We start from the raw sequence: 16,831 nt of genomic DNA on the forward strand, positions 1-16,831 counted from the left end.
GCGGCTGGATGGGCTGGAGCGGGTCCCCGCGCCTGCGCAGTCGGGGAGCGGGGTCGGGGAGCGGGTGTGCGTCACAGGGAAGGCGGAGGAGGGGACGGGGTTATGGCGGAGGTCGCGGCAGCCCCGAGCGAGCCCGAGCCGGCGGGGGCCGAGGGCCCCGAGGCCAAGGCGCTGAGCGCGGGGGAGTACGCGCGGCGCGTGCACCAGTGGCTCTGGGACTCGTACTGCGGCTACTGGAGCTGGCAGAGCAGCCTCCCCGCGCTGCTGGCCGCCGCCGCCCCCTACGGCAGCCCGGGCCCGCCCGCCGCCGGCTGCCCCCCGCCGCCGCCCGCCTACTACGGCCCCTGCTACCTCCTCGCCGCCCCCGCCGCGCCGGGACCCCGCGCGCCGCCCGCCTGGCCGGGAGCCGCCCGCCTGGCCGCGGTGCCCCGGCCCGGCCCCGCCGCCAGCAGCGCCCCGAGGGGGAGCGGGCGGCCGGCAGGTGAGACTGGCGGGGAGGGGAGGCGGGCCGTGCCTGGCGAGAGACCCCGGCCGAGGGGCAGGCTCGGGGGCAGCTGGGGAAGGAGTCTCCTAACTCGTGTCCGACTCAAGCGGGTGGCCCCGGCTGGGTCTCTGAGCTGAGTGGCCGGGGCGTCCTGCGGGTGCCTGTCTTCCCCCGTGCCGCCTCTCCCACTGCTGGTCTCCAGGCGGACTTTGGGCCGGGCTTGTCGGTGATGGGGCTTTGCTGTTATGAATTAGGTGGGTGAGGCGATATCCTTGACTGGGCTGACCTCTGTTCGGGACAGAGCCCAGTTGCACAGAGCCCTTCTTCGGGTCTAATATTTAGCGTTTTATATTTTCGAAGCATAGCGTTGTGGTTGGCCTGGGAGTGGGAGCTTCTGTATTTCATACGAGGCCCTGCCACTGTTTTGTGGTGTGTAGGCAAACTTAATCTCTGTGCTTCAGTTTCTTCATTTCACTGTAGGGGAACTATGACTGATGAGGTTTAGGTGCTAAGGTTGTAATGCTTCTCAAAGAGCTTTATAGAAGCAACAGTGTTATTGGGATTGTTTAATGCCTCTGAACTTGAGTGTATGACACGCCCTTTAATTGCCTAATGAAAAAAATGGTGGTGATCCAAGTACTAAATAAAATCATTTTATTATTGAATCAACAATTTTATCCTCTTCAGAAATCAGTACACTAATTTACTATGCCAGAGGATAATGTGTGGAATAATGGATAGTTGGTATTGTGTGTTTCACTGGCATCTGAAAGTGGTCACAACTATCCTTGATATTCAAAATCAATGTTCCCTCTAATTTTTGACAGGCCGTGTGCGCAAAAAATTTCTTCTGTGCAAATTGTTGTGCTCATGGTGTTTCGCCGTGTGCGTGGGGTTTAGGATCTGTGTGTGCGTGCACAGTTTAGAGGGAACAGTGGTTGTGACCACAGTCAAAATTTCATGGAAGCAATAAAATAATTCTTCTTAATTCAGCATAGACAGTTATCCTCAAATAATAGCATGTGCAGTATTATATTAGTAGCACCATCCATGTTAATAGATTTCGGAATTCTGAGATACTTTAACAAGTCTGTCATATTTAAATCCGGACTTTCACAGCCTTAACGCTTACCTTCCATCTTAACCAGTTGTTGCTGCATTTAATATATTAGTGTGGCTGTAGTCGGAAGAATAAAATCAGAGGTTCCATATCACTAACTTTCATATTAAACATTCTCATATTAGAAAGTTGACTTGATTCCTACCTTCTGGCACTGCATGCTCAACCTGGTGTGAGGAAGTCCAGCTGTGTTCTTCACATTCTTGCCTCATCTTTGGTTAAAGATTGTACAATCAGAATTTGACAGTTGTGACAATGCAAGAATGGGAATTGAATCTGTTTTGCTATTTTTTAGCATTAATGAGACTGAATTTGTCAGTGAGGTAAGCAGATATAAAAGGAAGATGCACAGAAACAAATATTAAGATGGTGCCCTTCTTACCTAATCGCTCTTCTAGCTGTATTTGCCTTTTAAAAACAAGAACACAGAGGCTGAGAGCTTTGTGCTGCTCTCAAGCAATTTGTTGAGGCTAGTTTTCAGAGTGCCATTTGTGCAGCTTCTGTGGATGCCTTGTGAAGATGCCTTTTTTGGTAGGAGAGGTTATTGTGGGGGAAGAAGTGGAATAGTAAAGGGTTCCTTCTCCCTTCCAAAATATACTTGTGTGAATTTTAACAAGGTTATATTAAGTCAGGTGCATGAGTATATTTAAATTGTAATTGTTAGAATATTAGTTTCATACAAAAAAGAAAAGGAGTACTTGTGGCACCTTAGGGACTAACAAATTTATTTGAGCATAAGCTTTCGTGAGCTACAGCTCACTTCATCGGATGCATTCATACAGGCGCTCCTGTAAGTGCTGCTGAAGAAATAGTGTGGAGAATCAGCCTAGCTACAATTCTTTTATATGGCACTTTTCCTTTTGGTTTAAAAAAGAAAAAGAAAAAGCTTGCTTGTATTATTACTACCACCACCTGAGATTATTAAGACCATTTTAAAAATGATTGCATTTCTTTCACCAGGGCCAGTTAAACCAGAGTAGCCACTTTCATTTTCCTGTTCTCTCATGGTAGTGTAACCCGCTGTGTCTGCATAGGAATGCTTGTCTGCTTCTCCTGAAGTTTAAAAAAATAGACAATTTCTTGGTCTTTAATTGTGTTTTTTTTTAAAAAAAAACAAAAACAAAAACCACTTGGGGCCAAGAGTGGCTAGGCATTTAGGACACCTGTCTTGAGATATCTAAAAGGACCCTCCTTGATTTTCACAGGGCTCGTGCTCAGTTCTTTCTGAAGTCTTTCTCTAAAGTGGAATGAGTGAGTGGTGGGAAGGAGGCAGTTTTAATACCAGATAAAAAAATTGAACTTCAGGAAAACATTCTATATCAAGTTCCTTGTAAATATCATAATAGAAGGCAAAAATGATACACTACAAAAAGTAAGCTGTTCAAGGGTGTAATATGTGACTCGGACAGAGCAGGGAGGGGATGGGATTAGGAAGAGCAACAGCAAAGATATGTTACTCGGTTTAGGTACATGCTTAGTTAACTTGTTGTCATCCAGTTCCCATTGTATCAAAGTACATTTTAAGGAGGTAATTGAATAAAAAGGATATGAGCTTCCATGGGTCAGAATAAGGATTTTTAAATGTTCCCTGCAGTGGGACAATGTGGAATACCATTTTAATATTGCCTCTTATTCTGCATAGTGCAAACTAATGTACATTCAGGTTTCAGTTATAAATTGCTTTAGCACAGTAAAATTTTAGGTAATTAACTGTTTTTGTTACAGGTCGGGAATACATTATCCCATCCTTGGCGCACAGGTTTATAGCAGAGATGGTGGATTTCTTTATTCTTTTCTTTATAAAGGCAACCATTGTCTTAAGTATTATGCATCTCAGTGGAATAAAGTAAGTTAAACCATTAAGGCATTATTATATAAAGCTTTTCACTCTTGTGATTGAATATTATATATATATATTGTGTATTTTGGAGTAGCTAGAGTTACACAGAGGAGAAGCACGTGGTGGAACCTTAATTGATAAGAGGCTCCTTTCAAACTTACTTTGTCTTTTAAAAATAGATCTTTATTAAAGTGATGCATTATACAGGTGTGTGTATTATAAAAAGTTACTGTAGATACCTAGAAATGCTTTCAAATGTTAACTTTTTTTTGTTAAATAAGCTTAATAGTTGGCATTCACAGTTTGTTTAAAAATGAAATTTCTGAGTATGAGCAGTTGGGAAAACACTTTAAACTAGCTTGTACTTTTAAAAGAGACTATCAGGGTTTTTCAAAAATCTCTTATGCCGTGTTTAGAAAAACTTTGAAAGCTGATATATTTGAAGGTTTTTTCCTGCATCAGTTGTTCTACACAAATTCCATGGTCTTTGGTGTGGAATTTTTATTTATTTATTTTAAAGAAAAAGGCTAAGTAGCATTTACTAAACGAAACACTTGTTTGCAATTCTTTAGTATGGGTACGAGGTAAGATAAGTCAGATGTGGAACCTGTCAACCTTGACTGTTCTTTGCTCCTTGTATAAAATGTAATTTTAAATGCTACTTGAGAACATGTTGCATGAGAACATTCATAGGTTTATAAAGTCAGAAGAGACCGCTGGGATCATCTAGCACGACCTGAAATAATTCATGTTTGAACTGGGAAAAACATCAAATCTTGATTTAAAAATTGTCAGTGATGGAGAATCCACTTTGGCCCTTGGTAAGTTCCAATGATGGTTACCTTTGCTGTTTAAAAACTTGTCCCTTGTGCCTTCTAAGCTGAAGCTAGACAATTCAGACATCAGATCTTGTTATACCTTTGCTAGATTGAAGAGCCCTCTATTGAATTTGTTTCTCATGTAGGTAGTTATAGACTGATCAAGTCACCCGTTAACCTTCTCTTGGTTAAGCTAAAAGATTGAGCTCCTTGAGCCTTTCACTGTAAGGCATGTTTTCCAATCATTTAATAATTCTCTTGGCTCTTCTCTGATCCTCTCCAATTTATTCTGAATTGTGGGTATCAGAACTGAAAATAGTATTCCAGTGGGTGTTGTACCAGTGCCAAATAGAGATAATACAGTCTCCCTAATCCTACTAGAGATTCCTTTGGCTATACGTCCAAGGATTGCATTAACCCTTTTGGCCACTGCATCTCACCTGGACCTCATGTTCAGCTATTGATCATCCATCAAGATCTCCAAGTTCTGGTTCATAATAAAAAGGAGGAAAGGGATGACTCTGCCCCTTGTGTGGAAAGGTCTGCTTTCTTTTCCCTGATGAGCATCTACATGAACTTGCAGTATCACTATAAAGGTACTGGCACTGGAAGATAGGTCCAAAGTTGGTGCCAAATGAGGAGTAGGTGCTCAGATGGGTTTTTCCTGCATCATTGCCAAGACTTTTAGAGTCTCAGTAGACAGTGATGGTTTGGTCTTCCGTGCCACTTCTGATTTAGCTGCTACTAACAGTGCTGGATAAGGGATTTGCTCCTGGTATAAGGCTGAAGACATTCCAGTTTTGGACCTGTGAGAGACAGCGACATTACGGCCAGAATGGCAATATCTGTTTTGGGTCCTGTGTTAGAGGATCTTGGCACAGAGGCTAGTCTCGGTTCCCTCAATGGCCCTGTCTGAATATCAGGCTGTAGGCATGGAAAAACCAGATGAGCCTTGAGCCTCAAGTGTCTTCCCCCTTCTAGTGGGGGTGCAAGGGAGTGAAGGTGTGGCAAGCTGTGCAAGACAAAGAAGGTATTGGATGTATAAGGTACGATCAGTCAGGAGGTGTACATCTTGAAGGGCTGGGGGCTCAACTTGGTCCCAGTGGAGAGTCAGTTGTTCCCCGGGACAAGGGCAGTCTGTGTACTCTAAACTATCCTATATGAAAATAATCTAGCGTAAGGGAAGATCTAGCCTTAGGACAGGAAGGCAAGTTCCATTTTCCGTCTATGGCAGCAGAGTAGGAACTGAGGTAGTTGAGGCTCCCCTCCCTTACACAGAGTTGGGTGATGAAGCTGCCTTCCTGTAAAATCTCTTGTGTGCCCCTCAAAGGATATTGCTTTTCAAGACAGCTCCTCATCTCAACACCTGGGGCACCAGATCCTGCAAGTGGGTATACAGAGGAAGGATCTACATTAATAAAACTGAGAGGTAATCTAGAATAATGAAGGAGGCATAACAAACCTGGTGCAGTAGCCCAGAAGTGACCTGTTAAGAGGTCAAAGTGGTTCTGTTCCTTGGTTGAGTATACGAAAGAAAGAATGGAGGGAATCTGCTACAGATGACTGCTTTTTTTCAACTTCAAGGCCCTTTCTAACTCAGTTTGTTCCCCTATCTACTGCACAAATGATGCAAATTTTTAAGGCTTATTTGTCTGCTCTTGCAAACATCTTCATTCTTTCTATGCATGCCCTTATGCTTGGAATGCTGAATTAACCAATAAGACTACTGCTCTCTCCAGACTCATTTCTGCTGTGATACTTAAAGGAAAGCCAACCAATTATGGCTGTATGTGCAGCAGTTATGGGAAAAGTGAGTTAATTTGAGATAGAATAATTGGAATCACGAGACTGCAACATAACTAATCTATGTAACTACATGATCCAGTTTCTTACTCTTGTCCCCTTCTCCTTGCCTCTTTGAATCTCTTCATAATTTTTCTCCAAGTAGAGTAAACTGTTCAGGGCAGGGGCTTTGTAGCTATATATTTGCACAGCATGTAGCACAATGGGGTTTGATCTTGATTAGGAGCTATAGGGACTACTGCTATCCTAATCATGAAAAACTTTTTTCTACTCTACTCAGTCTGCATGGGAAGATGGGATCAGTGTTGTTTGAACCACCTACTCTTGATGACCTAATTTAAGCAGCCTTTGGGGGAGAGGTTTTTTTATAATGCCTTATAACTTAACTTAAATTATTAGGCTTTCCAAAAAAGAGTTGTGTTGTTGTATACATGTAACTGAAGTATGCAAGTTTGATATTTAGACATGTGTAACTATTTCATTTAGGGGTGTGGCTTCTTTTAAATGGTTAAACCAGTATAAATGTGCCCTATACTGGTATAGCTTATTCTCCTTCCTGTATGGGAATAGCTATATCAGTATAAAGCACCTTTACATCTCTGTAACTGTGTCCATACTAGGAGTTGTACTGCTTAATTATATGGTACAGTATCTCCTCATTTAGCATCGTCCTGGTTAACATTGTTACGTCACTGATCTATTAGAGAACATGCTCGTTTAAAGTTGTGCAGTGCTCCCTTATGATGATGATTGGCAGCCACCTGCTTTGTCCATTGTTTGCAGGAAGAGCAGCCAGTTGGAGCTAGCTGGTGGGGGCTTGGAACCAGGGTGGGCCAGCAGCCCCCCATCAGCTCCCCTAAGTTCCCTGTGTGGCAGCCGCCCATCAGGCTGTCAATTGCTGGGCAGTTCAGCTGTCAGTCCCCCCACTGCCATGTGCTGCTCCTGCCCTCTGCCTTGGAGCTGCTCCCAGGACCCTCCTGCTTGCTGTGCAGGGGTCTGGGGGAAGAGGAGTGCTGATGTCAGGGTGTCCCCCTCCACCTGCTCCTGTACTCCATCTCCACAGAGCAGGAGGGGGACATGACAAGGCTCAGGATGGAGGGAGCTTGCTGATCTCCTTAAAAAGGCAGTGTACTTAAAGTGGGGTCAGTGTACTTAAAGGGGCAGTGCGCGTGTCTGTCTCTCTCTCTCGTGCTTGCCCACTCTCTCTCACGCTCACACTCTCACACTTGCACACACCACACTACACACCCCCTCCCAGCACTTTGGAAAGTGGAGGGAGTGGTACGCTCCAGTGGGATAGTGTGGGTTCAGCATCATGTTCAGTTTCTGCAGGGAATGTATGCAGCCACTGCCATGGGTCTATTGTGTCTCCGCCCTCCATTCATGCTGCCTTGTAGAGTGTGAGACTACATTAACAACAATGTATTAACCCTTGAGGGCTCAGCTGAGCCCTAGTTCATCATTTAGCAGCAAGGCATTCCCTGGGAAATATCCCACCCTCTGATTTCACCACCTCAACCAAGCTTCACAATCATCATTGCTGTGTATAGTATTAAATTTTGTTTAAAACTTGTGCTCTGTGTGTGTGTCTTTTGTCCGGCAAAAAAAATTTCCCTGGAATCTAACCTCCCCTTATTTACATTAATTGTTATGGGGAAATTGGATTAGCTTTAAATCGTTTTTGCTTAAAGTGGCATTTTTCAGCAACATAACTACAACGTTAAGTGGGGAGTTACTGTAGTACCTATTTTTAAGGAAGAATAAAAAATGATCCCGGAAACTACAGGCCTGTTAGTTTGACCTCAATTGTATGCAAGGTTTTGGAACAGCTTTTGAAAGAGAAAGTAGTTAAAGGATATAGAGGTTAAAAGGTAATTGAGATAAAATGCAACATGGTTTTACAAAAGGTAGATCATGCCGGACTAACCTGATCTTTCTTTGAAAAGATAACTGATCTTTTTAGACAGAGGAAATACAGTAGATCTACCTAGTTTCAGTAAGGCATTTGATATATTTCCAGATGGGAAATTATTAAATTGGAGAAGATGGGAATTAATGAGAACTGAAAGATGGATAAGGAACTGGTTAAAGGGAAGACTACAATGGGTCATACTGAATGGAGAACTGTCAGACTGAAGGGAGGTTATTAGCGAATTTCCTCATGAATGGGTCTTGGAATCAGTTTTATTTAACATTTGTATTAATGACCGTGGCACAAAAAGTGGGAGTGTGCTAATAAAATTTGTGGATGACAAAAAGATGAGAGCTATTACGGTCTTCCTCCGTATTGGGAATATCATACAAGAAGGTCTGGATGACCTTGAAAACTGGAGTAATAGAAATGGGATGAAATTTAATAGTGCAAGGTCACGCAGTTAGGGACAAACAAAAGAATTTTTGCTATAAGCGGGGGACTTATCAGTTGGAAGTGACAGAGGAGGAGAAAGACCTAAGTGCACTGGTTGATCACAGGATGACTATGAACTGCCAATGTGAGCAGCTGTGAAATAGGCTAATGCAGTTCTAGGATGCATCAAATGAGGTATTTACAATAGAGATAGGGAAGTATTAGAACCATTGTACAAGGCACTGGTGAGACCTCATCTGGAATACTGTGTGCAGGTCTGGTGTCCCAGATTGAAGAAAGATGAATTCAAACTGGAACAGGTGCAGAGAAGGGCTGCTAGGATGATCAGAGGAATGGAAAACCTACCTTATGCGAGGGAGACTCAGAGCTTGGCTTGTTTAGCCAAACCTAACCTAACCTGAGGGGAGATAGGATTGCTCTCTATAAATACATCAGAGGGATAAATACCAGGGTGGGAGATGAGTTATTTAAGTTGGGGGCCAGTGTTGACACAAGAACAAATGGATATAAACTGGCCATCAACAACTGTAGGCTTGAACTTAGACAAAGATTTCTAACCATCAGAGGAGTGAACTTCCAGAACAGCTTCCCAAGAGGAGCAATGAAGGCATAAAATTTAACTGGCTTCAAGACTGAGCTTGATACGTTTATGGAGAGGATGGTATGATGAGACTGTTTACAATGGCATGTAGCCAAGCTGCGACTGCTAATAGCAAATATCCCCAATGGCTGGTGATGAGACACTAGATGTGGAGGGCTCTAAGTTACCACAGTGAATTCTTATCCAGGTGTCTGAATGTTGGGTCCAGTTGACCACCATATTTGGGGTTGGGAAGAAATTTTCTCTTGGGTCAAAATTGCCAGAGACCCTGTGGTCTTCATCTTCCTCTGCAGCATGGGGCATTGGTCACTTGCAGGTTTAGACAAGAGTAAATGGTGGATTGTCTGTAACTTGAAGTTTTTAAATCATGATTTGAGGACTTCGGGAACTCAGCCAGAGGTTATGGGTCTAGTACAGGAATGGGTGGGTGAGGTTCTGTGGCCTGCAATGTGCAGGAGGTCAGACTAGATAATTGTGATGGTCCCTTCTGGCCTTAAAGCCTGTGGCCTGGTCTATCCTACACAGTTAGGTCGTATGCAGCCTTGTGTTGACCTAGCTGTGGAAGAGTCTTCACTTAAATTTGGCTGCTGCCAATGTGCTTCTCTGTGCCGCTTTCCCCGAGTGGCATTATCACGGTATGTGTAATTAGGTCAATGCAGTGTCACTCTAGACACTGCATTGCTTATGTTGACTGTAACTGGCCTCCAGGAGCTGCCCCACAATGTCCCACACTGACAATATAGTCCATACACCAAGCACTCCTGGTAAGGATGTGCTCTGCTGACACAAGGAGCCAAATGTGCGCACACGAGCAATTTAATAATCCTGGCTGAATGCCCATGTAACATAACTTGTACTGTAGAATTGGGCTATGAGGCTGAGTCAACAAGCTACATCTGCACTAGGGATTATGCTGGTATAGCTACATCTATCAAGGGAGTGGTTTTTTCACATCTCTGATGGACATAGCTATGCCTATATAACCTTTCAGTGTAGACCAGGCCTAGGTTCCAAAGGGGTAACCAAAGTGGTGGCTGCAGGTATGGCAATACCATAATGAAGGTCAAATGCAGTAGGTTTGTGGAATGGCTCACTTGTTAAAGTGAAGTCTTCTTTTGTACAGGGACATTTCCAAGTTTGCTATGCACTATATAGTAGAAGAAATAGATGAAGACACATCCATGGAAGACTTGCAGAAAATGATGGTAGTGGCCCTTATCTACAGGTTGTTAGTCTGCTTCTATGAGGTAACTAGTCATGAATATTAAATCCTAACTTATCAGCTGGATATCCAGGTCAAATGTTGTTCCATGACTATCAGAAATATTTGAAAACTGATTAATTAATTGGTTAAGAAGTTTAACACTAATATACCAACTGAAGTTGTTGGAATTACTAATATAGGATACTACTAGAAGTTCATTTAACCATAAATTCCTTTATTAAATCCAAAGGCCAAATTATACAATTGCTCTAAAAATCTAAACAATAAGCAATCAATACATCTATACAATAGCAAACATAAGTTGATTAGTACACTCTGAAAAGGCCCATCCTAGGGACATCTCTCTCATCCTGACTGGCATCAGCATAATCAGATAGGAATGACAACTACGCTTAGCAAACATGGGTTTTTTTAATACAGTATAACAAACAAGTGATGCCATTGCCAATTGCTTACTTCAGCTAAAAACCAATTTTGGGCCATCTGGGGCTGCTCTTTTCTTAGCTTTCCATCGACCTTGGCTAAGACCAGATAGGGTTAGGGCAGTGTGGGCCATTTTCTTTGAATGTATCTGTGTCAAAGCTAGCTGCAACTGGTCTTTTATCTCTTTACACGTGCCCATATTTTAAGATAATATTGGAGGTTACTATAAATTCATCACAACCCTTTTGTCTGTTAGAACCAAGTTTTTGTTAGTGTTCTCTTAGCCATATTTCAAGAATAGCCTTCTCCTAAAACTTGTCTTGTTAAATGTTACATTCTTTTTTAGCATTTGAACCGATTATTTTTCAAGGATTAGTTACATTTGCTTAGCTCTTTACACAATTTACTAAACACACACGTAATTCTTACCCAAGCTAAACTAACTTTAAACCTTTTATTTTAAAACTATAAATGTAAACTTACTACATGAGAATAAATGTAAATTAAATATTCAGTGTATTAAGATTAAGACTTCGGTGCCATTTGGATTGCTCTTATTTATAGATCAGACTTACTAAAATTATATACATTTTGGGCAACCAACAGTGATGGATTGCAGAAATAAATTAGTTGATTTCTCTTGCAGATAATCTGCATTTGGGGAGCTGGTGGGGCAACCCCAGGGAAGTTTCTGCTTGGACTTCGAGTTGTGACATGTGATACATCTGTACTTATTGCACCAAATCGTGTGTTAGTGATTCCATCCTCTAATGTTAGCATAACAACGTAAGTATTCTTCACTTAATTGTATCACTCACAAATTAATAGGTTTGAAAGTACATGATTTGAAATAAGATTACTTTGCCAGCATTTTGCTAATTTGTTTCCTTATTAAAACAGTCATGTATAATGAGATCTCTCAGTCCATACTTGGTAGTGAGGGGTCTGCCTTTTAACACTAAAGAATTGAGGGGATCTATTTCTTCTGAAATATTGGTCTATTATAGGCGTGGGTGGGCAAGGTTCTATAGTCTGCAATGTGCAGAAGGTCAGTGTGTCCTTTCTGGCCTTAAAGTTTCTCTCTTTGGCAGTGAGACTTATCAGACAGAATCCTGCAGTGACCCAAGAATCATGTACTGACTATCTAATCACTTAAAGAGAGAGGCATATTTTAGCTTTGCATGTTAAAATACTTGATTTCTAAATCCATATGATTCACTTTGTGCTGTATAACTTTGAGGTACTGGATCAGTGGCAAAACTACTCTGGGCAGGGACTGAAAATTAAAACAAGCTGATTTCCTTCTCATTCTAGGTCTACAATACGAGCCTTGATCAAGAATTTTTCTATTGCTTCCTTTTTTCCTGCTTTCATTACGCTGCTATTTTTTCAGCATAACAGAACAGCCTATGACATTGTAGCAGGAACTATTGTGGTAAGAAGAAATGGAGTCAGATGATACCAAAAGAAGCCCAGATTACCAAACTTTTTTTAACTCCTAAAAAACAAAGTAAAGAAGACCATCAGTATTGCTTGCCCAAACTAACTGGAGACAGATTCGGACGTTAAACAATGAGTCATTCCAGTATGGTGGCAATGATTATCTTGAAAGTATTGATTTTTCTTAAATGCCAAAGAGGTTTCAGAGAAATAGTACCTATTCAATTTGGGAAGTATTAACATTAGGTTGACAGGAAGGAAACTGCTTATATTTATCCATAAAGGACAGTATCTCTCAGTCTCCAGAAGGGAGATGCCTTGAAATATTGCCATCTTAAGAAGTACTAGTTCTACAACTTGATTATTTTATGGCAAAAGTAAGCTGGAGAATGTAGTTGTCGTCTATGTTGATGTTTACAAAACACATTACAGAAACTATCCCTTAGAGGGGATTGCAGTGTTTCTTTGGGGGATGGAGGCAAAAATATAGCTAATGTTTCCATTAAACCGATGCATTGTGCCGTGGTTGGGTATTATCAACCCCTAAAAGGCTTAGTGAACTCCTTCACTTCAAGAATTGTATTTCTTTACCACTTTTTAAATGTCTTATCTAAACATGTACTGTGGCAGGTTTTTTGCATGATTGTGTTAAGCATTAAGTCACTTACTATTTATGTCTGTCCTAATGAAGAGGTAAATTAAGTTACTACTACTTTGTGGGAAGAATAAGTTACTGTGGTATTTGTGAATTAGGTTTGTGTAAATAACTTCAGAGCTATAAAATTAACATGGTTACAAACAAAAGGTGAAAATGGTTGCTTCTGTTTGTAGGGGAAGGAAAGTTTTTACTTCCCTCAAATTGTTGCAGATAGACTATGTAAACTGATAGATGGAGTTTATATGTAGCATGTAGAAATATCAACCAGAACACAAATTATGGCTAACTGTATAGATAAGTTCAAAAATTGGTTTTCACTTTATATTTTAAAATTCTGCCTAGTCACTGCTATATGCAAATAACTTGGATACCTACTGATGAATAAAGAAGCCTAATATTTTGCATGATTACATAGCTTTATTTGTTTATTCATGTAATATTGACTGGGAAAGAGCTTCTGAAGAACAATGCCAACTTTTTGTTAAAAGCTTGATTAAATGTGTTAATTTTTTTAATGAATTGGAATTCCCCATTACTGTCTGTAGTTGGCTTAGGACTAAATATTGACAAGTGGTTGCAGCAGTTACTCTTGACTGTCATCTACTTTGTGCAAGAGGGTGTTGTGGGAGGGTATTTTAAAATGTGCAGTTTAAACATAGAACAAGCATTTGTACTGTTAATGAAATAATTTAGGAAGGTGAGTGCCACTATCAACTTTCATAATAGTTCAGCATTTTAACGATTGTTTGGTGTATCGTTAGGGCTAAGTATTGAAGTGTTCCTGAGGGAGTGCTCTGATCTAAGGAAGCATGAAGCTGTACTAATTTTCGCTACAGTGGTGTTTAATCTGCTTTTTGGTTACTGCTTGCAAAAGGTTGAATGTCTGCTTTACAGAGATGTATATTCATTTGCATGATTAGATTCCCCCGCTCCCCCATCCCGGAGTCAGCTCACTGCTTCTTGTAAACTTTGTCTCCACTTACACACTGTAATTTTTAAGTCTTGCCTGCTAACTGCAGATCAGATTAGAAACTGCCCGTTTCTTAAACTGCAGAGCCACTGTTTATAATCTGAACCTCAGCTAATACTCATTCCTAGAACTAATGAAGTCGATGAACACTGAGTTCAGCCACAGTACAAATACAACCATATTCTACTTTCCTTTCTGGTTTCACTGTGTGGTAGGGCAGCAGGTTTCACCAGCACATTGTGTGTGGTGTACCCCCTCCCCTCCCCTCCCCTTCCCTTCCTAAGCGGTTCCTGTTCTGCACATGCTGTAAGCAGAACTATTTGGATACAATACTAGCATGAATAGGTTAGATGACAGAAAGCTGGGAGATGAATCTACACTACAATCTTAAATAGCTGAGTTAGTCATACTAGTATAATTAAAGGGTTTTGGGAGAATGACAGTAACAGTGAATATGAACTACTGCTAGATAGAGATGACTGGCTAACTCTGCTTAAGCCATTGCTTTTCAGTACAGATATGGCAGGGGAGGGCAAACTACAGCCTGTGGGCTGGATCCAGCCTGCAGGATTGCCAGCCCCATGGTGCAGCGGGGCTAAGGCAGCCTCCTAGCCTGCGATGCTCCCAGAAGTGGCTGGCACCACATCCCTGTGGCCCCTTGGAGGGGCGCTCTGTGTGCTGCCCTCACCTGCAGGCACTGCACCCTGCAACTCCCATTGGCCGGGAATGGGGAACTGCACCTAATGGGAGCTTTGGGAGTGGTACCCACAGGCCTGAGCCCCCTACCTTGAGCCCCCAGCCCTCTGCCCTGATCCCCTTTCTGTACTCCAACCTCCTGCCCCAACCCAACATTCATTGCCCTGCATACAATTTCCCCACCCAGATGTGGCCCTCAGGTCAAAAATTTTGCCCATCCCTGAGATATGGGTGGCTGTTTGGCTTGATGGGCAGCCTTCTGCTTGTATCTAAAGTCAGGACACTGACCAAACCTTTTTCAGCTGGAGACCCAGATTCCAAACCTAGACCCATCATCAATTTAGACATCTTTTATTTGTATTAAAAGAGTGACCCCCCCCAAATTATGATGGCACTGTACAAACAGTCCAATGAGCCCTGTCCAAAGAAATTACAGTTGAAGAAAAGATTTAAAAAGTAGTGGGTTTATTTTACAGTGTAGTCATTGCAAACAACTGGAGCTAGGCTTGCTATTTTAGGGAAGAAATCATTAGTATTAAAAGGAGCCATCTTTGCAAGGTGTATTTTGCACATACTTTTCCTTCAAAAATGATAATTGTACAGTTTTAATAAATTTAACAGTAAATAGTGTAGTTAAGGTAAAATCATTCCACTGGCTACACACAATATAACTTCCCATTTAATCTGTATTCACTAAGGCTGTAATGTCTCACACCCCAAACTCTTGGGGGAATGTCTTATAGGTGTGGCTCAAGCTTAATTGTACCAGCATAAAATTGTTCTAATGATGTATGGGTCTTCTCCCTGAAGACATGCATTTTTGAAATCTTAAGATTAGTCCTAACCTTTAAAACTAACACCCAAATCAGATTTCTGAAAGGCTCATAGCATTCTAAACAGGAATCTAGTTTCTGCTATATAAATGAATTCATTCTTTGTATCACAAAAGGCTGCATGTTACCTTATCAGTTGCCTATAGATGATACTTTGTGTTGTCTGTTGCACCATAGTGAGGCTGTACTAGAGTAAAACTTCAGAGATTGTAGAATCAAGAAAAAAACTTGACATGTCAAGGTTCTGCTCTTAAGTGCTCAAGATGTCAATCAGATGACCAGATTTATGGTGAATTGCTGCAGTTAACTGTTGAGTTTCTCTTGTTTATATATTTAATCTTATCTCAAATAAAAGTTTGTTTCTACAAAGTACTTGAATTCAAATGTCACTGCCTCTGGCTTCAGTCTGTTTCTTGCACTCAAATGGGTGCTTGCCATCACTGTTTGAATACCCTGACCAGTTCCAAGTTGTCTGATACTTCAAAGACAATTTATACCATTCAGTTCCTCAATAAAAATCTAAGCCCTGAAGTGTCCTTTTATCTGAAGTGTGACATTACCACAAACATTTGAGTTTTGAAATTAATTCCTTTGAATTATCAGCACTTGGTCATAGCTTGCTGTCATTCATAAAAAAAAGTTCATCTACAGCTGTTTGCCTATTTACAATATAAGAATTCACTTCTAAATTAACAGTAGACTATAAATTAAATGTGACCAAGTTATGCTATACTTATCACAAAACTGGATCGTTCAGCTGTGCTTGTGGAAAATGAATGGCTTGTCAGTTGTGCTATTTGCCAATCAGTGACTGTAGGCTGGTCTGTATAAAATACAAGTACCCTTTTGTATTCCTACTTCAGCTAAAGCATTAGGTATGAAAGATGCAAGGTAAAAATAGTGACAGGGAAAAAGGACAAGCTAATCATGGACTGAAGTGTCTCCCCTCTTTTGGAGAAGTGTTGTATTGTTGAGGAGTGATTAAGATCAGCCTAGATATTAAAATTCAGAGGTCTGTGAAGGAGACTACCTAAAGGTGGGAGGTTGAAACGTTCTCTTTGCAAGAGGCATGTTCTGCTTCAGTCTTTAGGCATATTTCAGAAGAAATTACCTGTTAGGAGTGTGTGCTTTGCTTTATAACAAGGTTAACTCAGTCATGATGCAGAATCCTTGCAGCAACGGGAAGAGTTGCAGCTCTGGAAGTTGCTAATACTATCGCTGGAGAGCTGCCACCGGTTGACATTTTTTCCTGTAGAGCATCAGTAGTTCTTCACTGTAAGTATGGCTTGGCTAGGATAAAAGGGATGTTTATTTTTAAGGTTTAGCTAACACTTCAGGCATACTGTAGGAACTGCTACAATTTCCTTCCTTCCTTCCTGTGTGGAGGCCATTTTCTGCCCACAGTGGGAGAGGGCGAAAATAATTCCTTGGTAACTTTCAGGGCTTATCTTTACTGAAGTGTTAACTCAACATATAACTTGTGTTGCTTTAACCCACCTCCTGTCCATATACAAATCTTAAGTTTGAATTAGGCGCTTTAAACCTGAGCGAG

General features: G+C 41.4%; 1 protein-coding gene across 1 annotated transcript; it reads left to right on the forward strand.

Moving 5' to 3' along the window:
* The first annotated feature begins 578 nt into the window (after nucleotides 1-578).
* On the forward strand, nucleotides 579-15,663 carry FAM8A1 (family with sequence similarity 8 member A1). Its single transcript, XM_007054910.4, has 5 exons — nucleotides 579-738; nucleotides 3,330-3,450; nucleotides 10,158-10,281; nucleotides 11,329-11,468; nucleotides 11,997-15,663. Exons 1-5 carry the CDS (start codon nucleotides 714-716, stop codon nucleotides 12,139-12,141), a joined length of 555 nt encoding a protein of 184 aa, XP_007054972.1. The 5' UTR covers nucleotides 579-713; the 3' UTR covers nucleotides 12,142-15,663.
* The last annotated feature ends 1,168 nt before the right edge of the window (nucleotides 15,664-16,831 follow it).

Source organism: Chelonia mydas, chromosome 2, assembly GCF_015237465.2.
Source record: "Chelonia mydas isolate rCheMyd1 chromosome 2, rCheMyd1.pri.v2, whole genome shotgun sequence".
Taxonomy (NCBI): domain Eukaryota; kingdom Metazoa; phylum Chordata; order Testudines; family Cheloniidae; genus Chelonia; species Chelonia mydas.

What these genes read in the sequence shown, in the direction of transcription:
- FAM8A1 (XM_007054910.4), top strand. Translation starts at nt 714, where the DNA reads ATGGGGCTTTGCTGTTATGAATTAG. An exon ending in GCTTTGCTGTTATGAATTAG is followed by an intron (nt 739 to 3,329) that starts GTGGGTGAGGCG and finishes TTTTTGTTACAG; the next exon opens with GTCGGGAATACATTATCCCA. An exon ending in TGTTAGTCTGCTTCTATGAG is followed by an intron (nt 10,282 to 11,328) that starts GTAACTAGTCAT and finishes TTTCTCTTGCAG; the next exon opens with ATAATCTGCATTTGGGGAGC.